We start from the raw sequence: 25088 nt of genomic DNA on the forward strand, positions 1-25088 counted from the left end.
CGCATCGCGGTCTCGGCTGCTGATCGTCAGCCTGAAGTTTTAGCATGGAAATGGCAGATGCCTGACACGCTGTAGAAGTGATGGAACAGCGAATCTCCAGAGCACTCAGAAGCTTCACAGCAATAGAGCTCAATAGCTCAGGAGAGGATTCAGTGTTACATTTAGCATTTTTTAATTGCTGTGTAATTCAGTGGGATGCTGAGTGTTTCTACAGCACTGAAGAAAGGAAAGAAAGAAAAATACAACGAAGTCGTAGGTTTTAAGTAGAAAATGGCCTTGAGCAGTCCTTCCACAACCCTGAAGTAGGGGTAACTACTCCATGCAGATTAGTGATTGTCTCACTAAAAGCCTCCTGGATTGGGATTTTGTGCCCCTACGGACAATGTCTCTCTATCTTTGTAGCCTTAACATTTAAAAGCTGCCGTTTAAGTCTAACATTCCTTGTCTTATCCGCACAAGGCAGAGAGAACAGGTTTTCCCTTTTGTCTTTGCTGATCCTCAAAACACACCCAAGGGAAGCGTGACACTGATCCTTTATAATATGCTTTATCTCCCCATAATAAGAATTCACAAAGAAAAGACTTAAACCCAAAACCAAACATGAAACTCCCAAATACACAGATGCAAGGAGCATGTTTTCAGCAGGCACAACTTTATTTTCTAGGTAATGGGTACAATTACTTTTCAAATGCAGCTTTTTAAAAGTGTAAAAAACCTTAAAATACATCTCCAAGTTTAATATCTGACATGCAAAGACAGAACAGTAATACTCAAAATGCATACAAAAATACCACTTCTTCATCCTACTGGAAAAAGATGAGCACACCTAGTTACACTACTTATAGGATATTTGAATTAGTAAAAACCTAGAGAATTTTAGCTTCAATCTAAAATCCATTATTTTGGTATCCTTAATTTTGATGGATACATAGAAAATGAAGCACGTATCCACTGAGAAAGGTATTTTAATACATTCTGCATATTATCTCTTACCCTTCTATGCCACAGTAGGTTTTGAGAGAAATGCTGTTTTTCAGAAAAAGTTTAATATTTTGTGCCTGTTAAATTAAGAACAACCATGCCTGGAAGAAATACGCAGGCTGTGAGAATAAGTGCATTTTATCATGTTTTATCACAATTAATCCCAGATCAGGTGTCGTATTTGGAAAGGAACTGGAAGACTGTTGAGTATTTAAATGCTTTTTAAATACCTGTACAGAAAAGAACTAGAGAAAGTTCAGAAAATAATGTAAGGGCACTTCTCTGTCAAGTAAGAATCTGTACTCAAACTTCACAGTGCAAATGTTGTCTTGAGGAAAAAAATAATTCACTGCTACCACTTTTTTACCATCTTTTCCATAGAATGTGTCCCGCATAACGATTAGCTGAAAGCTCACTTACCAGGTAGAATATTTTACTTTTTACATAAAATCTACACCTGTTTTAGAAAAGCAATACAGCCTCTAAAAAATGTGTCACTGGCCTCGTGCACTGGCAACTGTTCCAGTAGTCAGATTAACAGGAGTTGGGGCCATGGCCTGATAGGGACTTCAGGCCAGTAAGGTGGGCTGAAGTGCCAACTTCCCATGAGAGACTGGCAAGGGGACAGAAGGAGGACAGGTAGAGTTAAAAGCATGAATTGTCAAATCACAGCCTGGGCTGAAGCATTCGTGTCAATAAATTAATGGTTCCATCTGAAGAGGCACAGAGTGGTCTGATTTGCCTCTTGAACACTTGCCTCATTCTCAGCTGGTGGAGATGCCCATCCCACAGACAAATGGCCCATACCCATTGTGAATACAATCCTGCTGTTTGCTGGCTTGGACTGGAGCATCGAACATAATCTAAGTTCAAGTGTCTGAAGTGAGAAGCTTCAATGACTTGTGAAGGCTGAAGTCTGTGACTTAACTAGAGAATACAGATGACAGTTTCGTGCTGTTACCTATTATGTAAGATACTGTCCCACTGACTGAAGTTTATAGGATTTTTTTTTTCACTGATTTTGACACAGTTCTCTCAGGTGCTTAGGCCAGAATAATTCACTTAATGCTTAGCTTTTCCACTAGTGTTACCTGCAGCAGAAATCTCTGTGCAGTGTGATGTTGGCAAATTTCTCTGATGTAATCAAATAAGGAGAATTAAATATACTAAAGCTAATTATTCCACACTGTTAAACCTAAAGTCATTTTATACCTGGACATTTCTTAGACTTTAATTTTTATCTGTTTCCTCACCATAGAGGTTGTTTTCCCATTTAAAAAATAATGTAGTGCTAAAAAATTTAAGGTAGCAGTCTGTTTTCTGTCAAAATACATTTCTTCTTCATGAAAATTAAGAACATTAGTTCAAGATTAAAGTTTTGCTGGTCAAATCTTTATCTTTTGTAAGTTATTGCACTTGTGCATTATGAACTTTCAAATGTAAAAGAACAGCAGCAGTTTGATGTAGAATATTAAAAGAAAAAATCTCTATAAAAATATAACTATTCATTAAACAAAAAATACACCTATATTCCATTTAAAAAACCCACAAACCTCAATACTAGGTCATATTCTGACTTTCTTGCTTGCGCTTGATATCATCCTGTTCTACAGATTCCATTAAGTACCCAGGGACTAAGGTTCTCCTTAATTTATGTCACGATCTGCCTCTTGATGGAGATTATGTAACCTAGCCAAAATAATCTTCTGTCTGTCCTTCATTTAAGAGACAATCATTAATAGTAGTGCAAGACTTGCTACAATGGGATTAATACAGAACTAATGAACCCATATCCAAGGGTCTTTAGAAACTTTTCCTATTTGAAGTATTACAGCAGTTCAGTGCTGTTTCCTGTTCACGTGACAGTTTCACCTGTCACCTGTTTCAGCAATCAAACTACCTGCAGCAATTTAAGGAACTGCTTGAAAAAAATGATCATGATACATTTTTCAAGGCTTGTCAGCACGTATTCTCACACTAATGTTCAAAGCCTTGGCCACCTAGAACTCCTGCCCTTTCACTAGGCATTGTACAAATACTGAACAAAAGGCTTGCCATCCAGAGATTTTGGTCTCTTCCACTCTCCAGGCAAGACCACAGAGCAGCTTTTCATCCTGTACACACTGATGAAAGTGTAGTGCAACTTCTGCCTGACTAGTCCCAAAACTGAGTACATCTTGCACAATAGTCTTCCGATTTTCTTTTTTATTAATATGTACCATAGCAGAAAATGCTTGCAGAATCAAGGTCCAGAGTACTTCTGGGATAATGTTAGCTAAAATTTGGAGAGTTATAGAGATCTGTATCATTCAGACAAACAATCAAGGTTTTCTTCAAGTGCAAAGATTGGTTTCATAGCAGAAAATGCTGATATAGATAGTACTGGTGCGTGAATACTGCTGTGCGCTCACAGGCAGGACAGTACCAGCAGTCCTTCAGGAAGCAAGTCGGCGCATAGCCTAGACAAATGGGTTTTGAAAGGTGGAGAGAAACAGGCCATGGTTAGTTCTGAGTATACACCGTCTGGGAAAATTACATGTTTGTGTAAACTAAAAACTCAGTGAAAGTATAAAGAAAGTAACTTCTGTAACGTGCAGATTGTGCAAGAAGGTGTCTGCTGTGTAAAAACAAGGATGAAAAGGGGAGGTTGACCATCATTTTGGACTCTGGTGCCTCAAGCCTTACCAATCTTCTTTTAGGCACCCATCTTGTGTTTAGATCTATTTATAAGCCTGTGTAAGGCAAAAGTAGTCCTAAAGCAAGAGAGATGAGGAGATACTTAAGCAGATACAATCTACTACCATCTCAAGAAAAATGTGACTTCCTCGACTTAGTACTGACATTTGGTATCCAGAAACAGTATTTATTTATGGAGAAGGTACCTGTTGAGGGTACTCTCACAGCATGACTCAAGGCTACAGGCAGAGGGATAGACACATTCAGTTCTAACGTGCATACCTCTTCCTGCACATCAAGTTCATCATCAGGCCGGCTTGCTTCTGTGAACTCTATGGGTTCTTTAGACTCCTGCATGAGTGAAATCTTGGTAGAAAGGAATTAAGAAACATTATGAGTTACATGTTGTCCATATCACTGAAACTGATTTTTTTTTACTCTGAAGTACCTTAAAATAATTTCTACAACTTACAAGAGTCTGGTTTTTACTGTTCCTTGACAAAGATGATGATTTAGTTCAGTTGAGAGGAACTTAAAAATTGCAGAATTTTTGGGCCTGTCTCTGCTTACATGACTAGTTATGGCTTTGTAAATCTAATAAAAACTCTATCTCTAAACTTCTGTATAGCATTATAAAAATGTTAAGCTCTACTATAAAATATTACTATGAAAGAGTTACAAAACATAAGGGTCCTATCCTAGTTATTTATCAGTAATATTAATTGCTATTTATTCGTAATACTGTAACAGTGACTGCTAGGAAAGGAATTGTGGTGAAAAGAAAGGAGGACATTATATGACCATTTTCCTAGTGAATGCCCATATCTTTAAATGCTACAGAGCATTCTGGTTATCTGAAAAATACAGAAAATACAACAAGGAAATGCACAGAGAAGGGCAGTAGGAATGAACACTAGTGTGGAACAGCTTCTGTACGTATCTGCAACAAGTAGAATGAGATTATAGCTTTGATCAGAAGTCTATGGAGTGTTGGGAAAGGGAGCAAGGAATCATTATTCATTGCAGCTAACAATCCAGAAGTCCAGCAGGCTTAAACCAAGCAGGAAGTATTTGTCACATAATCTAAAATTAGAGAACCCATCTCCACAGGATAGTGTCACGGATTCCAAAAGGAGTATGACAGACACATCGAAGAAAACTCCATCTGTAACAATTAAATATAATGTTCCAAATGCAACCTCCTGCTGAAGAGGTTCTTAAGATGCCAGTCATCAGAAATTACAAATTGTGTCTTAGCATGAAGTGTTTTCCATATGTGCTGTTTCTCATGCTCTTTTCACTAACAAAGTCCTGGAGTTGACAGACGCTTCCTTTAATCTAGAAAAATACTCATGTGCTACAGAAGCTGCCTAATTTACTACACTCCCACTTTTTTTGTACTACAGTTCTAGGTCTAGTTTTCAAATGTGCCACTTCAAGAATGAGTGCTAGATGATAGAAGGAAGGGAAATGTACTGCTGGATATCTTTACCTTCTCAAATATGGGATCCTGGTTGTCACTGTATGTCATTTGATTCCTTATATAGAGCACAGCATCATGGACAGTCAAGAAAAATATGTCTTTTCTAACAGTGTCATCAAAGAAGGCACTCCGTTCCAGCTGAGATATAAGGTTATCTGAATAAAAGAAAGTCATAACAGGTTTATACAATATGAAGTAATTTAAGAAACAAATGTCAAAATACATAGTTGCAATTATCAGAAATCAAATATACAGCCAAATGAATCCATAAATTATAGTTTAGTCTTGAATTTTACTTTCCATATTTCCTTTACATCCCACCATTCTTTGTGTCCCAATGGAGTCAACAATGTTTACCAGTGTGACAATTCACGTATTTATTAGGGCACGTTACCACAGACACATCTAGAGATCCCTTCTCACCTTCATTTTATTCTTTGCATGACTGAAAGTAGAAATACTTGGATATTTACCTTGATATGAAGCAAAGTATACTCTCACATCAATTCTCTCAAACTCTTTAATTATCTAAAAAAAAAAAAAAAAAGTTTGCAACAAGGACATCAATAAACAAAGTCTATAAGGAGAAAATATATATATGTCTGTATGTCTATGTAATGTATAGGCACATGCACTTCATTTTTTTCTGATTTTCTTTAATCCACATAGTACATTTTGTTTATTCATCAGAAATAAGGTACTGCTATACTTTGCTATACTTAAGGATCCAGTAGTTAAGTACCTTGTTGCTGAAGTGGCCAATCTTCAGCTATGTAAGTGGAACTACCCATTTTACACACACAAGCATTGCTGCCAATTAAGGTTGTTGCTCTGTTCTCAAAATATGAATAATCATCTCTCCAAGCGAGACCACATGGGCCCGAGCAAGCTTCATTTCCCCCATGTATGTGTGATATGATACAATCATTCATTGGCCCATGCAGATTTTTTACACAGATTTTCCCCTCGTGTAGTGCATCAGATGGACCTGTTCTTGGATGAAAAAGCTACATATGGAGAGTCATGTCAACGGACCCCATATTCCCACATAACTAGTCAGGAGGCTGAAGTAAGGCAAACACTGCTCCTGTATTTCACTTAGTTAAAAGGCAGAAGACTGGAATCCACCCCTGGCTCCCTGGTGGCAGGCAAGCCTCCTAGTGTTTTCAGAGGTGATTACTAATTCCATTCCCTTCTGTTAATTGATAAACTAGAGTCACGGTAAAGATCTGGTTTTATAGATAGGCTGAGTAGTCCCAACTGCAAAATTACATCAGTGAAAGCATCAATCTGAACATACAAAATATCAGAAAATACTAAAGACTGAACAATCTGGTCCTACACACTTGCAACTGGGCACCAAAAAATAAGGGAAATACTTGGCCTTAATCTTTACACCTCATTTCCCTCTTCCTAAACCAGGAATATTATCTCCTTATTATGTACTGTGAGTTTGAAGATTAATTAATGAATGTTGATGAAGCGCTTACATTAACCACTATAAAGAAATGAATCATTCTTCTTTCATAATTAAAATAGTATGGAATGAACAAATAAATCTTGTGGCTAAAGACTGAACAAGGATGGTAAAATGAAATTTTTACTACCTCTGTATTGAGTGAGCATCATCCTGTGCCCAGATTAAAGCAGGAGGCATGTGGAAAGAAAATATATAACTAAATTTTTCATAACATATGCTTACAAGAGGACCACATTTTTCAGTTAAATTTTTTGAGTACTTGACTATGCAAGTTTCATATTGTTCTTTTAATGCATTTTTTCCCACTTAAAAGACACACACCACCAATATTCTACTTTTTGCTGTATACATTTTGATATTTTTCAACAACAGACTTTCTAAAACTCAGAAATTAACTTCAGCTAACAGCTCTTGATTTGCATACTGCTGACTAGTTTCATTTTCATAGAACATCAGAAAAAAATGCCCTTACCGTTTTTATTGATCTCACAGCTACAATATCCAAGAAGGTTACTGCTCCAAAATCAAGAATGAGACTGTGAATGGGCACCTTGGGGATGTTCACTTTGACTGGGAGTTCTGAATTCCAGTCCACCTGGATCTCTACTTCTTTGGTGGGAACTTGAAGATCCTGGTTGTCTTCAGGTTCCTCATCAGTCTCAAAAGCTTCATTATTAATACCAGGCTCACTGATGATGCCATTCTAATGTGTAGATAATACATGGAATACAGAATTTAATCATGGGGCAAGTTTTGGAGTTACAGAAAATACTTCCCTGTGGTACCTTCTGAAGGTTGAAGGAATTGACAGGACAGACACTTGTGACCGGTATCCCCAGCTCCCAATCCTGGTAGTGTAGTTAGCATAACTAATGCCATTTTATAAGGCAAGAAGCCATTCTCTATGGCCAAGCAAGTCGTGTATTTGTTCCCTTTTCCCTCATTCTCAGGCCCTGAAGGTCCTGTGAACCAATTAAACAAATCAAACATATTTCTTCTTCCTCTCCCTACCAGCGTCAAGATTCCTGGGCACCAGGCTAATCTCTTCCTTCCTTGCTGAAGGTCCCAGGCACGTGGGCAACCAGGTGTAGTTGGTAACCCCATCAGAGAAAAGTGAAGCCTAACAGTGCACAGAGCACTGCCCATGACAAGTCCTGTGTGGGAAATTTGGACCAAAACTGCTGCTGACAGTGAGACCTGTGACACTCCCAGGGGTCAGGGATGCCTCCACTGTCCTCTGTTTTCTCTAAGGTGACTCATCTTCTTTCATGTCATTTTTGAATCTAGATTATGATTGTTATATTGATACATTAAACCATGTATTAAGATCTGACCTGATCTGCAGATGTTCCAGGTAATAAGAAACTCTAAGTCAGGATCTAGGTGATTAAAACTGTAAGTTAAGTTGTGTTATAAATTTTGTATTATGCTACTTATAAACTGTACTACCATGTAGTAAGTCACACTTTTCATCTCTATTTTAAAGATGAATACAGAGTAATTCATATTTAAGCCTTAACTAAAAAGTTCCAACAGTAATCCTTTGTGAAAAAATAGAAATTAATAATTTTTAGAAGGCCTACCTTAGTAGCTTTTAATTTTCCCTTCTTGATTAGCTTTTGTATTTTCCTCAGTGCTTTGAGTCTCTTATTATATACCTTGACTGCATCAAATCCCACCTACAGAAAAAGGACCAAAATTATTTAACTTAACCTAGACATAATTATGAGGAAATCTCAAGGATAGTTAAGAAGCTTCCAAACCCATCACATATCACTTACCGTGGATTTGAGGCTGCTTTTCAGTCCATCAATGTTAGCATAAAAAATTGGACTTGAAAACTTGAGAATCTTCACACCTTCTGGTTCTATAACCTGTTGCCAAAGAGTATAAGGTTATACAGCAACAGTCATATTTCAACTAGTAAGAAGCAGTTTCACTGTTTCAACTACATAGCTAATTAAAAAAAAAAAGCATGTATTTGTTGATGATTGAGGGGATTCCATTTTTAGAAGCTTACAGCCCCAGCATGCAAGATGGTGCAACCAACTGGATGAAGATGCTGAAATTTGTTATCTTTGCAGACCCCACTTCCAAATTCAAGTTGTGTACAATATGCAAGGCACAACCTTTTCTTACACTGACTTCTAGACTGAAGGGAAAAAAACTCAGCAATCACTTACATTTTTGTAGTCCTTGACCTTCTTGTAGATGTCTGTGCCAGGAATGTTTCCAAAGCCTCCCCATGAAGGACTAACAGAAACAAAAAGACAGTGAAGGTAAATGTCATACATGGCACTCATGGAATTGAAGGCCTTGCTGCACATACAAAGTGTTTTTGACTCCTGTAGTTTGTTTTCTAATGCCAAGCTAACAGACTTGCAAAAGTATTGAAGCTATTTTGCGTCACTCTAGTGAACGGGCCTTTATAAAAACAAGGTATTTTGGTCTCAGCCTACTTAATCCACCATTTTGATTTAAGAGCTGAGTGAACAACTTGTTCAATTGGTTTCCCAAACCAGAAGAATATTTTAAAAGCAGATTAGTTTGCTTTGAATTAAAAAAAACATTTTTTTTCTCTGAAAAAAAATCAATGGTTTTTAAATTTCAAATCAACTGAAATACATTTACATTATTTTCAGATTATGTCAATCTTTTTGTCCAACTTTTAAAATTTTTATTTCAGTCAATAACAAAACCAAAATGTTTTGCAGTTTCCAGATACATATTTAACAGTTGAAGCAAATTGTTTTCAAGTTTTTAAGGGCTCATCTCCCCTTTATATTTTGGTAACATTATCTGAGTTGAACTTGGGAATGTTTTTTTGAGGGTCTTCTAACTCCATTTTTTGTAATCTACTATTCTGTAACAACTTCTGCAAGGCTTTATTTTTATGCATTTGCTGATGGTGAAACTATCCTTTGGTAATGCTAGTTACATTACTCTCTGGACTCTAAGCTGAAAGAGAGGAGTTACGTTGTATTTCCAGATGAAAGATCAGTGAAAAATAACAAGATGACCAAATAACATTCTTCAAATCCACCTTTTCTCACCATTCCACTACCATATATTCTATAAGCAGCAACAAATCAGCCAGAAGCACAAATTTTTTCTTATTCTCGTGCTTTCGCTTGCTCCTCTTTTGCAGCCATACAATCAGTCTTGTATAAGCAATAAGTGAAAAGGTTATTGGCACGTGCAGCATACTGTAGTAGTATTACCCGCTAAGAGTTACTATAATGATCAGCTAATTACACAAGCCATACATCTGTTTCGATTTGATCTAGAATGCTCCTATCCCTTTCCAGAACTCAGCTATGTGTATGCATAGAAAACATATGGCTAAGTACCACCAGAGCGGCCAGCATGATATGAAATACTGATAAAATAATGCAGCTTCTCTTTTATCAGTGTAATTAAATGATAGCACACAAAGAGTGACTTGTTCTAAAAAAACTGGCTTTTTCATTTCAAAATTTTTGTAACACAAGCAAATATTCTGCCACAAATCATCTTACTTTTCAGCTTATTATCTTCCTTTTTCATAATATAAAACTAAGAATTATTTCTGATACTGTATTACTTACAACTGAACTCTCAGCACAACTGTCAGCAATCCAAACAAAAGGCCAGCAAGTAATCCCAAATCAAGTCCCAGAATGATGGATGCTATACATGTAAAAACCCAGATCATCTGGAGAAGAAATAACAAATGTAAAGTGTTTTAGTTTTAACATATGACTCCTGGTCATGCTAAAGAAACACTAGACCAGATAACCTGAGTAGCAGATTTTAACTTTGGAACTGATTGTAGCACACTAGTAATTAGCTGACTTCCACACAAAAGTCTTCTTTTTCCTCCAAGATGCTTTCATCCATCATTATCTTATTAGGCATAGTTAGCTTTTTAGGAAAGAACAGGTTTTCAACATAACAATATTTTTTAAGGATCTGACTCCTTTGGTAAAATTAAAGGAGATATAGTTAAATGTTGCATTTACTTGTTTCTGATGATGGCAATCTTTGTTAATCTTTCTTAAAAATTGGTAAGAAATTTATTTTACCAAGATGTAAAATACTGTAAGGTGCCCTCCCATGCAGACATACAGGGAAGGAAGGGGATTCCTTAGTGATATTTAAGAGAACTGTTGCAAAGAGGTACTTCGTATTAACAGGTTGATGGGACTTCTCTAAGATCTCCACTGAATATTCAGGCAGAACAGTTGAAGTGCACTCCTCAGTTCTTTCCTACATCACTGCCCAGGCAGAACATGCAGCAGACTCAATTTTTTAAAAAGCTGAGTGCTTGCACTTCTCACTGAAGTCAGTGGATCTTATGCCTGTAAACCAGTAAATGATTGACTAAAATGTCTGAGATCTGTCTAAGACAGGTACTGCCCAATAACACTAACTGTAAAATCTAAGCACAGTAAGGACTGCATGGAAAAAATGTCTTCCATGCAATCTTTTCCTTCTCTAAGAGCTGCAATCAAAGTCTGTTCCACAGAATACACACTGGGAGATGTGAGCAAGTACCCTGAGATATGGTTATAGTGATTCATAAGAGAAGTCTGTTCATACATCCCTTAGCATGCCAAATGAATCCACATTCTAGCTTGGATTAGTCTTGCTACATGAAAATGTGAAAACATATTTTCTGAGGACTATCTGAGATTATTCAGATAAATGGTATGTTCATGCGGTAACAACATAAATGTATGTACATGAATTAAGGAAAGGTCAGCTTTTCTGACTCATTTAAACAGTGCAAAAGATAAAATCAGAATGGTAAAGGTGGCAACAGGCCATCCTTATTCTGCTTTTCAAACCATATCAACACAAGATTTCTGTAAGCTATGGAAATGGATATGAAGGAGTTATCACTGCACACAAATACCCTGATTGGTACCCTTACTGCAGAGTATAGGGAATAAAGAAAATTAGCAGAATACTGACCCTAAAAGGGGAATTTTTAACTGACCTCATGGCAAATGCATTTTGAGAATGCACATAAACATTTTCTGATGTTAACTCCTCAAAATCCTGTTTATGTAGGTAAGAGAAACTTGGTTGGCATTAAAAAGTAAAAAAACCCAAAACCAGACAAAAACATTCAGGAGGAAAAAAAATGAGGTTACTTACAGCATCCACTTTATTCTGCCTCCACAGACGGGGAACATCAAACACTTGCATGAACATCCCTTTCAAGTTAGCTATGACTACAGCTGCCAACACAGACTATGAAGAAAAATGATAAAAAAGTGGTATTCAGAAGCAAAACTGCACATTAAGATAGTGCTCAACATTAAACATCACACTATAAACCACAGCCCTGTCTGGAATCAGTCACCACAGTTTAAAGAGAGATATTAATCTTGCCCATCATAGCTGAGCATTTGTATCTGATGTGGCTGTGCTGTAGAGGAAGAGTACAGTACCTTTTGTAAGGGCTCTAGCAATTTCCCCAGGGCAACAATAGAAATCAAAACGATCCCAGCTGAGATTATACCAGCAACCTGCAAAGAACAGCGTTTATAGGAAATGAACTTAACTATCGTCTGTTTCCAGGATTACAAAGAAAAAGGTTTAAATAGTTGCAGATTACATTTCTTTAGGAACAAGGAGACCTGCCAAAGTGTCATTGTGTTTAGGCATATGTGGGCAACCATTATGCACTTCAGCTAACACACAGGGAACTCAATTAAGCAGGCAGTCTAAACAAACACAAGGTAGTAGCTCTTGGAGGGGTTATGTTACATAGACAGATGAAGGGAGCAGTCTGTGAGTCAGCTGGAAAAGGAGCTGCTGGATAAGCTGTAGCTTTTCACTGTTAGAAACCGCACAACTGTAGTATGGGAAAACAAAGTCGTTTACTCAACATGACAAAGATGGTCCGTGGCTGATGGTGAATGGCAAATGGCAGAGCTGTTCAGGCAAACACATGAGAGCTTAAAGATATCATGGCCAGCTGGGAGAGATTTCCTCCCACATCCTACTGTGACAAGCTTAGTCCTTTAATTGGAAATGAAATTCTGGGGAACTTGAGTTAAAAGATTCTGACCCCTAAGGTAACTCATGCTATATAAAACTTGATTGCCCTCTTCTGGCAGAGCTACAAAAATGATTCACTACTAGAGCTGAGCTGCTAAGACACCTGTGGCTTTCCATGTGCCAGCAACACAATAATTTTAGGACTATTTTCATCCCACAGTGAAATCTGTGCACTACACAAAATTAAATTTACCTGTGCACAGTACTAGTAAGAAGAAGTCGTTACCTGAGTCTTTCCACCAGTACTTTCTTGGACTGCAGTCCGTGAAAGAGCAGTAGTTGCAACAAAACAAGAAAAGGCACCTGAAAAAATGTTGCTGAGCCCAAAGGCAATAAATTCCTGAAAGATACATGAATGATGCTGTAAATACAAGATGCCTGAAGACACTTTTTCAATGGAGAATGACAATAGCTTCTGCAGTAGCTGATAAAGTAGGCAGCACAATAATATTAGGAAGAGTACAAATGAGTAATAGCTGTTAAATGTTCACACAAATGCCTCTTGTGCCAGTGCAGCTACCTCTGTTTGGAAACCAACACAGAGGTTGGTATACTCCCCCTGACATGGACATACTCATCTGAGTACAAAGGCGTTTAAAGCTTACTTCCATCAATGTTAGCACACCTAACATTTCTAAGAATTACACTGGAATAATTGCATCAAGAAATGGATACTAGAATAAATTTAACTCCCAGGTATCATCAGCTAAACAAATTATTCTGATCAGTACAATAGTCTGAGTTTAGGCAAGCCTTTAACTACGCAAAACATTGTATTATTGGCAGAACTATTAAGGAACTTTGCAATAAAACACTGTTTCACTGAAAAGTTCTAAGAGTTTTTTTTATCTAAGCATCCCAATGAACTCATGCTGAGTCTCAGGCAGCAGTCTCATAGATTTGCCCCAGGGTCACAGATGCTGGCACCTACTGATGCTGGTTGTTCTGCTCAAGTGACAAGGACCCTGGGAGCTTTATGTCCTGGGATCTGGGCCATTTCTCCACTGGGAAATAAAGAATTTGGGAGCTGTCTGCAACCAAACCCATATAATTGACAGAAGCATTGTTTTCACCAAGCTGATACAGGCACAGGAGCTTTTTACTCACTGCAAACTTTTAAAAATATAATTTAATATTTGATTTTGACTGTCTCCCTTCTTTTCTGCAAAATTAAATTTCCTGTAAGTTTTTAATGTAGCTCCAACTACAAGAGCAGGAAGTCATGTTCTTTAACAGAACAGACCTAAATAATTCATGCCTATTCCCATGTAACCACTGTGATCTGTGAGAAAATATTGGACATATGGTTCCTAGTGTTCTTAGGTGTTAATAATCTGGATCTACTAAGACAATATAGACACTGGTAGATAACAGTATCATCCCATCCTTCAAAATTATTTTACTAACTGCTTTTATGATGTTATTTTAACTTCTCCAGATCAAGTAAACTATTTGCCCATCATTTTGGGCTCCATTTAACCTTTCACTACATGTAAAATACATAACATTGTACTGAAAGGAAGGCACTTTGCTTTTATAAACTAATTCTTCTACTACAATATTTAATCAGTATCTTTGAAGCACACCACTGCTGGCAGAACAACATATTCAACAACAGAACAGCATAAACAGCACTTCTAGGATTATGTTTTCTTCTTTCAGATTTATTAAACTGAAAGTTGGTGCATTTTGGTCAACTTTAAGACCAAGCGTTACCAGATTTGGCCTTTGAGGATTGTAAACTGATAAACAGAAGCATAATTTTCTTATATACGGCAAAACAGTGTTTCCAAAGTCAAACCTTATGTAATCCATTAGTACTGAAATAAAGGACTCATTAAACAAAGTACTCGTCTTATCTACTTGCTGTAGTGAGGCCGTTTTTTAATATGCTCAAAAGATCAAATGAAAAATTAGCATAGATGCAGGACAAGGAAGCTTTCTGACATTTTAATTCCACACCACGGGCAAGCAACATAACCCCCGGTGAAGACATTGAACAAATGCAGGAATCCTGTAAGAGTTTGTGATGCACAGCTCATGTCACATTCTAGCTATGTGCCCCTAGAAACCAGTGCTTACAGCAGTTCAGCCATTTAGTGCACACAGCTACTCCAGCACGTTCCTATGCTGGTAGGCATTAACTTCTGTGAAGCTGCAGGACTGATCTATTAGCTTACAAGTGCAGTTGTATTGATGTAACTAGTGTCATGCTGAGAAGTACAATAGCTTATTAACTGTACAGTTCAACCGATTCAAATCCTGCATGAAGACTAAGCCTAAATAAAGCTGTCCAGAGCAACTTCTTAGCTTGACATTGCCTTCACCTGCCCAAGCAACACACCTCAAAATATGCCTTAGAAGTGGAAATGGAAAGTAGGTTGCTAAAGCTGGCCGTGTCAACTTGAAATCACCAGATAATTCCCCTATACAGTGCCTAGCCCTTTCAGAGGTACTGCAGTCACTAAACCAATACAGAAGGAATGAGTTAGTATGAAAAGCCCATACTGAAGATGGATCTGGCTCATCTCTATGTGGTCATTTCAGCTTTTTTTTTTTTTTTAAATAAGAGTTAAGAGTTGAAAAAACTTCTGTCAGACTTCAGTGCGTGTCTGAAAAATGTGTGTGAATGGTGTTTCTTTCATTTGGCTCCATAAGTCAGCATGTTTTACATTCACTATGTTTATAAACTATTTTGGTGATACATACCTGGTTTCCATCAATAGCATAGTCATACTTGGTTGCATATACCTTCCCCACAGATACAGCAATAGCATAAGCAACAATAGCAATGGAAAAGGAGGCTGCTATCATCTGGGAAAACAGGCTGATGTTTGGAGGCTCAGGAGGCAAAAATCTAGCATTTAGAAAACATGTTAGTGTTACCAACTTTGAATTCTGTCCTTACCAGAACTGTCAAGGAGTTTGAGGCAGAGGCATACAGGTTGCTTATAATATGAAGTGTAATGTTTCAAGTTAATAAAAAGGTGGAAACAGCCCATTGACATACAGAACACGCTTATCTAGCTCACCACAGCCCAAATCCTGATGCTATTAGTCAGCAACAAAGCTCCCATTGTTCTCAGCATGGCTGAGATTTGGCCTTATGATAGCAAAGTGAAAAACTACATTTTTTGAAGCATCGAATAAAGGATGTATTGAACAGTATGATGAATTACATAAATATGTTAATGACACTTCATACTATTGTTAACATACTTCTTCAGTAAGACCACAAAAGCATTTTGTCTCCTACTGTGTTTCCACAAATTTTAATTAATTAAGCCCTGAATACCAAATGGAATGTGAAGGTTACTACTGTGAAGTGCTCTGAATCTTTCAAGTGAAAGTCTCTACCAGTGTAATCCACAACATCCTTGCTCCTATGAGTATGGAAGTGACAAGGTTGATTGGGATAACAGTAGCGGCATGGATATGAACCACAGTGGGATAACTCAGGATTACAGAAATTAAATCTATGCAGAATTTTGTTATTAAAAATATTTTTTTTTTAACCATTTTCCACAGTCCTATAGTCACTTCATGAGCAGGAAGCAATTAATTTTCAGATGGACTTCATTAATTAGATAGACATTCCTAAGCCCATTTTACAGAAGAAGGAAAACTAGGCAACATATTTAGATGGTATAATTGATAGAGCCAGAAGTAAAACGCAGAAAATCTCCAGATCTGAGTTCTAAACTCAGGTTACAGCTCTCAATGTTTCTTTTATGCATTTTTTCTTACTACTGTCATTTTTAGCCAATTAAAATAATACCTTTTTCCCACAAAACAAAGACACTCACCCTCTTGGAATGCTCTTAACAATGCCTGCATTGTAATTTTTTTCCAAGTCGGCAGCATATGAAATGCCAGTGGCTACTATTGTCTGTAATAAAATAAAACAACAGTTTTAAGACTTAAAAAGAGTTCCTGTCTTCCTGTAGCTAGACCCATCTATTTTATCTGTTTTCAGCTTTTGTTATGCCCCTTTGCTTACCACAATAACTTCTATTGGTATAGGTATAGGTATCTTGTGTTTGAACCGATCATTTATTTCTTTAACTACCATGCAGACAAAAATGGTGAGGAGTCCAGCAACAAGATCTGCAATGTTGGTGGTACCAATTCTTTCAAATGTTTCAACAAGAGTCTGAAAAATAAAAGTGACGACATAAAACATGCCCATGTCCACTTGAAGGATGTGCAAATACTCATGAGATGATCCAGATGCATGGGGTTTTGGAGAACGCCAAGTAACTTCTTCATTCAGGCCTGGAGAAGCCTGAGGATAATGTATTGTCAAGGTGCTACAGAATCAGTAAAGGGATTTAATAGGGAATTTAATGGAAAAAGCATAACTGCAAGACTTGTCCACATAGGGGGCTTCTGCTTCCCGATTTTTAGGCAATTAATACTAAGTAAAAAGAGCTAACTCTCTACCTGTGTTTAACCTCTACCTGTATCAGAGCAAGGAAGGGAAGATCAGTAGCTTCTTCACTTTGACAAATAGCAAGGGAGGTCCTCATTTTTCTAAAGAGAGCTAGCAGACCCCAGTTCACTACATGCCTGGTGCATGTGGTCTGTGCATGACATGCTTCCTATTTCCACTGCTGACATACAGAGAATGAGTGTGAAGACACAGGTCCTACCAGGCTGTGGAGAATCCTGCACTTCAGAAAAGCAGTCACTAAACCTCAATCTACACTACATTAACCCTCCCAGCAGAGTTCAGACCCAGACTGGAGCACTCACAACTGGGCTGCAATAGGCAGCTCCCTTCTCTACCCTTCCCGTGCCCTTGCTTGATCCTATTGTTTATTACAAGTAATTGTACAAGAAAACATGAAGGGATGATTACAAGAAAGTCACAAATAGTCCTCTGTCCTCCTTCCTAAGCATCAGGGTAGTTCTCACTTGCTTCCTATCTCCAAGAAAATGTAATTATCCCATGCATAGTGAAGCAACTGTAACAGAACAGTTATCTGGTAGAAAAGGGGTTAGAAACAGACTTCTTGCATCCTGGTTAGTTCCCCCAGTAATGAGCTTTTGGTTTAAACATAAGAGAAGGTTTGCAGCAAGAGCACCAATCCCACCCTTCTGAACAGGCTTTGGTTTGGAAATACAACATCTAAGTGCTTAATCAGCTATGTTTGCTAAGTTAAAGAAGAAGCCTGCCTGAAACACTGAACCAGACGCCCTCCCTTGGTTGACTGAAGCCATTTCTTGCCCATTCTACTGCTCACCACGGATCCCATAAGAATGGCTGACCATCTCTTGCACTGTGTCACTTCACAGAGGAACAGTAACTTCCTGACTCTGATTGGGGATTCTGCTAATGTTGGATGCTTGGGGTTGCAGTTTGTTAAACAACACTACTGAAGCAAGTCCAAAACTTGATGAAGCAGACAAAGCAAATCACTGGTTGAACAGACCAGAAATAACAATTTCTTTGCTCCACATGCACCTGCAAACACATTGACCTGGCTCACCTGTAAGAACACAGAAGCTTTGAACTTTAACCTAAAAAGTCAGCATCCCATTCAGGCTTGCTGGTGCTGGAAGAACCATGTAGGTCCTTTTAAAAAGTGTATTATACTAAATGTACCATCCATTCAATAAACATAAAAAAGAGATTGAAAAAAATGCTGGAATAACAAGTCCATCACTCTGCCAGGTCTGCTGTAAGGTGTATTATTTAGTATTTTGTCTCATCTAACTTTGCTTGTTCTGAGGGAAAGAGTTTCCATTCATTCTGGAAAGGCTTATAAGATAATACTTTTTTTACCCCCCCAAATAGTCCTCCTGATGTCTTTTTTAATTTTTACCTTGCTGTTTATAGTTATATTCATCCTATTATTGGCAATTTAGATGTCTGTTGTATTTTTTGCTAGTCTGGTTGCCAGAACCGGCATGTAAAATCTCCAAATACATTTTTTTTTCCTAGAACAGCCTCTTTTAGAAAACCGCTGTTCTAATATGAAGTGCTATGGAAGATCTAAAATACTATGAACCTGGATAGTTGGATAGTTTCATGCTGAAGTCAGTGACAAAACTCTGAATAATTTTCCTAGGAAAGGACACTATTCTGTAATACCAGACCTCTAAGAATTCAGTATTTCTGTAATGTAGCCAAAACATTTCTCCATTTGACCATTTTCTGTAAAATCAACAAATGGAGTTGTGATAGTAAAACTCAGCCTCATGTTTGCTAACCAATAGGTACCTGGCCAAAGAGTGGGAATCTGTATCCTTTAGGTATTCACATGCATGGCTACAATGTGAAATGGAGAACACTGCCCTTTACCAGAATGACCTGCTGGTTTAAGTGTAAAGAGCCTTGGGACTAGTCAGCTTTAGGAGATAACCTGACAGTGTTAATAAATGATCAAATGTCCTTCACAATAAGTGAGAAAGCAAGGGATGGAACAAATTGTAGTCTCCAGAAGTGAAGAACTGTTTTGCTGGATAATCACATTTAAACTTTATGTGAAAAAGTGCTCTCTCTGAAAAAGACTTCAAGATGGCAATTAGACTTTCTGTCTGGAGAACCCCGAAAGCAGCTACTTAGAGCCCCACAGCTATAAATAAACAGCTGCAGCTCTTCATTAAATTGAGAACTAAATGAATCCCCTATACTTACCACCATATATATGAACCACCCCAGTGTGAAATGGAAGCAGAAGATAAGCAATTATATGAAAATATCTGTCATAGAACCAAAGCAGATTAGAAGGGCATACTTACATATATTATGGAAAGGACACCATTATAATTTTTAGTCGAAACATTCAGAACTATTTTCAGTTGTGACACAAGCACTTGAAAAGCAGCTGCAGTTGTGAATCCTCCAACTAGTGGATCTGCAAGGTACCTCACAATGAAACCGATCTGGAGGACTCCAAATATAACCTGGAAAAATCATAAAGAATAACAGCTCATTAAATAACAAAAAGGTACACATTTATTTGGAGATTTCTTATGCTTTGTTTTTTCTCTTTGTTGATGCAGAGGCTTAGGACCTTATTTCCCCCATTTCAGCCTAGTGGAGCTTAGTACCATCCACCCAAGGAAATAAAGGAGACCTGAAGAAATGTGTGAAAGGAAGCTCCAGGATATGCACCATTAGTACTCAGTTTCATGAAGGTCTTCTAGTCTGCAATCACAGGGCTATTCTGCTCTCTATGCTCCCAGCCATGCTGTCACAGACTCTGCACAGGACAAGTTGTTCTTAAAAGTTTGGGTTAACTTTCCTTCATTTTTGTGTTTTACTACAGGAAGGTATCTGACTGCCCTAGTAGGTATTTTCCCGCCATTAACACTACAGCAGTGTCAACCTTGTGCCTTCAGGTCAACTATTTTACCTGTAAAATTCCAACCAGGAATGTGAGAGTACTAGCAATCAGCACTCTCTGTGCATCTCTGGATTCAGTGTCTATCAGTGTCCCAGTGCCATTTGTCCCTGTAGCATTACTGCCTTCTATGAGAAAATTCTCATCAGGGGCCATGCTCAATACAACAGATCCCACCATCAAACTGACTACTGGGAATGGACCTGTAATGACAAACAGACCACATTAAAGTTTAATATGCATTGAAAAAAAGCATATATCAGAATAGGCAAGAAACTCTAAGTCAGAAAAACCATGTAATATTGTAATTGGGGTACATTAATAGTGTGAGGGGCCAAGCACCACAGGCACTGCATACATGACACAAAAATATTGCTCCTTCTTTAAATACCGCTCCCTCTTTAAATAAGTCACATTGTACATACAGGTACAGGTGCAGTTTCATGCTTTGCTTGAGGCAATTTAGGGCTGTACCAAGGCCAAAAGGGGCAACATGTTCCAACACGCTCCAACCATCTCCCTTGTATCAGCATCACAACCAGACAACATGGATCACCAATCCAGGGGAAAGCAAAACTTGTTTCTTTAAGTTTTGGAGTTTGTTTATTTGCTTGAGTTTTTTTGGTTGGTTAGGTTTTTGGGGGTTTTTGTCATGGTTAGTTTTCAGCTGATCCAGCGTGCCACATGATCAGGGATCCCAACACCATGGTTGAGGCAGGAACATGATCCAATGGGTAGGACCACATCTTTTGGCAGTATTGTGCTATTACATTGGCTAAAGATGACTGAAACTATACTTTGGGCAAGATACAGAGAAAGTGATCATTGTGTCAGCAAAACACAATCAAAAAGTAATATATTTGTTGCAGTTATTTACTAAAATTATGCAGAAAAGGAAAATGTCACGAGAGGTCTTAAGAAGAGTAAGTTAAATTTTACAGATTTAACTTCAGATTTTTAAGTTAAATTTTACAGATACCTTAGGGGACACTTCATGAATAAGAGCATTGGGAAAAGCATAAAAAAGGAGTGTTTGATAATCTAGAAAGTAGGAATGCCACCATAAGTAGGCATAACAAGTCAGATCTGGATAGTCAATGTGGGGTGCTTGGTAGGGTAGGAAGAGGCTAACAAAGTTAAGAAAACATATGGAGACACTTGATGCAGCAGAGAAGAAAGCTGATGAAAAAGCTTAGTATCATGCCAAAGCTCTGGGAGGAGAAAACAATGTGTTCTTGGTACAAGAAAACAAGGAAACAAGGAACAAGGAAAGCCTAGATTTGTTAGAATGAAGAAAAAGGAACTTCAGTGACCGAGCTGTAACACGACTTTTAAATGTAAGAACTGACAGGAAACAAACCTCATATTCTAAAGAAAGTATTCAGAAAGAATCAACAAGGTTTACCCATAGCCTTGATGTGAGGACCTAGAGTGAGGCTGGAGTGGATACACAGGTTCTGGGTCTCCACGACAGGCAAGAAGAAGATACTGTCCACAGTAATCAAAAAAGGATGCAGCAAGTAAGGCTTGTAGAGAAGACTAAAAGAGCTCTGTTTTAGCCATCTTGAGCTTTAGCTGATAGACAAAATGTCTGTCATTCTTACTGCCTACTGAGGCCTTGATCTTGTCGTTTCTTGCATAGAGTGTAGCCCAAGACAAGATTTAAACTTCAGCACAAATTCAAGCAAAAAGCAGGGGCACAACTGAAGTTAGCTATTATGCACAATTGCCTGTATAAAGAAGAAATAAACCTTAATTTCCCCAGATCCACCAATATTAATATTCACCATAGCCAATTTGTTTCAGAAAGTAGTTATATTGTATGAAATATGAATGTCTGCAGTAAGGATTAACACTCTGTAATAGATAATTCACTGTAACTTGAACACATGCAGTTACCAACTGAGATGTGCCTTGATGTTCCCAGGAAAAAGTATGTCAGGATGGGGAAAAAAGCAGAATAGAGACCATATCCAACAGGGACTGCAACCAGCAAAGCATATGCCAAACCTGAAATGATAGATCATCAAAACATCATATTTAAAATCTCTCAGCAATCTACTGTCTTGTCTAGAATAGACTTTCAGAAAGATTTACTGCTTTTGTCCAGATGCAATTTAGAATATGTTTTGTCTGTAAATCAGTTGCAGGCACACATGTGAGTATCAATGACTGTAAATGACTGTATATCCCATGCTGGTAGTTGGATGAGTAAGTACTGAAAGATGTTTCTATATTTGCATAGCCCAATACACAGACTGAGATAGGAAACTTAAGTGGAGAACATTGTTGCAAGAGTATGCCTCTTGAGAGAAAAGGGAGATATGTGAAGGTTCTAGTTACAGACAGAAATTTCAAGCACAAAACTGAATTACTGTGCTACACATACGCTTCAGTATCTTCAGCTCTTGTGAAAATAAGGCCACTTCTTTTCCCAGCAGCAGCTTAAAAACTAATTACCAACATAAATCATACATTTGAGAGCCTTGGTTCTTCTTCCTTTGCATACCCGTGCAAGCTGTCAAATCCAGCAAACAATAAAAAAGTTGCCTTCAGAATCATATCCCAGTTAGCCCACGCTGCAGAGTATAATATTCTCCTTCAAGGATTCTCCAACACACATAGTTGCTGGGAATTAGGGATTCCAGGGACCTCAAGATCTCAGAAGCCTCTCTTTTTTTTTGCAAATATTTTGGCCAATTTTTCCTGTAATGCATGTTTTAAAATTTCAGATTTTTTAAAATTATACCTAGGTTTAGATTTGCACTAATTTGGGCTTTCCCCCTTTTTTCTACCTTTTTTTTTTTTTTTTTTTAATGCACAGGTGGGAGACCAGACAGTATATTTCAGAAACTGGTTTTACAAATGGATTCTGATTAAGAGACAATCAGGCCACTGAAAACAAATAAATGAGGGGGTTATAGTAAGAGCATAATAGCTGTTTTAAGTAATATGAAAAGTCCATCTAGCCCAGTTCATTTTCAAAAGGCACAGGGATCCTCTAACTGTACTACTACCTTCAGCAAAGATCTTCCAGCTCTGACACTCTCTTCAGAACTTTCTTCGGGAAAGAATCACTTTCTTTATTTCTCAGGTCACCCCCTGCCTGCGGCAGAAGTTTGTAATGCCTTTTTTCTGCCAGTCTCTGCCTTCCTAGCATGCTCCAAGGGAACAGACAGGAGGGAATACTTGGGGCTAATTGGGAATGCGTAAACTGCTTTCTTTGTTCCCAATGTAAATCTTTGTCCCCTTCTGCAACCACTTAATTTCCACTGAGGGAAAGTGTGGGCTTGAAACGCCTAGTTTTGCCTGCTGCAGTCCCGAAAAATTTGTGAAAATAGCGTAAGAGCTCTACTGAGATGAAAGAAATGAGTGTGGTGGGTGTGTCAGGGTTATAGTTAGTCTTGTCTTAGACAGATGCTGCCTCAGGCAGGATGGCTCTGTCCTCTGAGTCTTCCTTAAGTAGCTTATTTTAACTAATTTCTGCTTATTTCTGCCACTTTCCTATTTATTCATCTACTGAAAGCTTTACTAATAAATGGAATAAGGAAGTAAGGAAAACTTAATATTGCAAGCCATGTACTGTAAATATCCATCAAGTTTAATTTTTTTTTAAATGTGAATACATCACCACCTCCTTGAGGGTTGTCTTCTGCACCTGAACAACCTTATGAGATGAATTTTAAAGAGGAGTAGATATCAAGGTTGCATTATTTTAGGGGAATAACTAGAATTTGCATGCAGTTACAGGAGAACTATAGGCTTAGACAATCAAGAAAGAGAAATAAGACCACACAACCCATCTGATTTATCACAATGTAATTAAAATTTTAAATACCAAAATGAATACTCTTTGAATAAAACGCCTGGAAGAAAAGTTAAGTACATCTTGATAGCACATCACAAGAAATTTAAATCTTCTAGCGAAGGAAAGAAAAAGGAATAAATTAAAACCATAAATTATTTATTGCAAAATAATACCTAATATCTAGTATTAAATAACAAGCCTCAGATTTGTAATTCCATCTGCATAACGTCCCTGTGCTCAGCCGGCTCCCTTATAGGAACGTCCTGGGGAGGGGAGCGGAGCGCCGGCGTGCCTGGCTTTACCTTGCAGAGTGGCAACGAGGCCGGTGCTGAGCCCCGAGATGATGTCGCTGACCAGCCACTCTTTCACCCGGTAGTTGGGCAGCCATTCCAGGATGGGCAGAAAGGACTTGGCAATCTGAAAGGCCCTTTTCCTTGAACATCTGCGAGAAAACAAGTGATGAACGCACCCAACTGCGCTGCAACCGGAGCGCTCCAAAACCCCCAAAGTGATCGAGAGCTGAACTGATGCACATTTAAATTTAAGGGGCAGTGACTGTCACAGTCCTGTTTTCCAGACAGGGACGGAGCACGTACTGGTCTCAAAAGCGCACTCCCTGAAGGAAGCACCCTGTGGGCAGCTGCGACACGCAGGGACGCAGGGATGTGTTTGCCCGCGGTCTGGCGTGTGGGGCACTTCATCCCTCGGCGGGTGGAGTTTGCGAGCGCCGGGACCGCGCGTCCGCCGGCGCCCCCCGGCTCCCTCCCGCCGCACGGACCCACCTGCAGGCCGCCTGCGCCCGCTCGCGGAGCGTGGGCGGCAGCGGCGGCCGCCGCTCGTTCTCCTCCTGGAAGCCGGGCTCGCTGTAGATGGGCCGCGCCACCACGTAGTGGCTGAGCTCGGCTAGCGGCTCGCCCGCCCGCCCGCCCGCGGCCATGGCCCCGCCTGAGCCGGCGGGCGGCGAGCGCGGCCCCCCCTGCCGGCCCCGCCGCCGCGCCCGCGGCCCCGCAGCGCTGTCCGCGTCCTGAACCGCGGCTCCGACGGCTCTGCCCGCGCCCGCTCCCCGGCCTGGGGCAGGGCGAGCCGGCCCCGCCGCAGCTGCACTTATACGGCCGCCCACGGCCCGGCGCTTTATTTACGGGGAAACAGAAAGACCCGGCTCCGGACCGGCCCGGGCGACGCCTCCGTCCGCCCTCCCCCCGCCGCCCCGGTGCCCCCTCGTCAGCCCAGCTCGGGCCAGCGCTCCCCGGAGCGACC

The 25088-nt window shown here is 39.1% G+C and overlaps 1 protein-coding gene across 3 annotated transcripts; it reads right to left on the reverse strand.

Moving 5' to 3' along the window:
• Nucleotides 1-625: 625 nt before the first annotated feature.
• On the reverse strand, nucleotides 626-24768 carry SLC26A4 (solute carrier family 26 member 4). Of its 3 annotated transcripts, XM_032107296.1 has the most exons (20): nucleotides 24614-24768; nucleotides 24134-24273; nucleotides 21923-22033; nucleotides 20036-20226; nucleotides 19419-19583; nucleotides 16672-16824; nucleotides 16478-16560; nucleotides 15381-15528; nucleotides 12898-13011; nucleotides 12059-12136; nucleotides 11763-11858; nucleotides 10208-10314; nucleotides 8804-8873; nucleotides 8402-8494; nucleotides 8204-8299; nucleotides 7093-7323; nucleotides 5614-5668; nucleotides 5150-5295; nucleotides 3940-4023; nucleotides 626-3440 (listed from the first exon to the last, which is right to left on the reverse strand). In XM_032107296.1, exons 1-20 carry the CDS (start codon nucleotides 24766-24768, stop codon nucleotides 3417-3419), a joined length of 2340 nt encoding a protein of 779 aa, XP_031963187.1. In that variant the 3' UTR covers nucleotides 626-3416. The 3 variants fall into 3 exon arrangements, with proteins under 3 accessions (XP_031963187.1, XP_031963188.1, XP_031963189.1); XM_032107297.1 differs by lacking the exon at nucleotides 24614-24768 and adding an exon at nucleotides 21429-21511 and having other exon boundaries at nucleotides 21923-24596; XM_032107298.1 differs by lacking the exon at nucleotides 24614-24768 and having other exon boundaries at nucleotides 21429-24596.
• Between the last annotated feature and the right edge of the window lie 320 nt (nucleotides 24769-25088).

This window comes from Corvus moneduloides, chromosome 4, assembly GCF_009650955.1.
Source record: "Corvus moneduloides isolate bCorMon1 chromosome 4, bCorMon1.pri, whole genome shotgun sequence".
NCBI classification, from domain to species: Eukaryota; Metazoa; Chordata; class Aves; order Passeriformes; family Corvidae; genus Corvus; species Corvus moneduloides.

Coding starts and splice junctions, on each gene's coding strand:
- SLC26A4 (XM_032107296.1), bottom strand. CDS start 24,768: ATGGCCGCGGGCGGGCGGGCGGGCGAGCCGCTAGCCGAGCTCAGCCAC. Junction 12,137..12,897: donor GTACTGGTGGAAAGACTCAG/GTAACGACTTCT, acceptor TGTTCTTTGCAG/GTTGCTGGTATAATCTCAGC. Junction 7,324..8,203: donor GAAAATTAAAAGCTACTAAG/GTAGGCCTTCTA, acceptor TCTACACATTAG/AATGGCATCATCAGTGAGCC.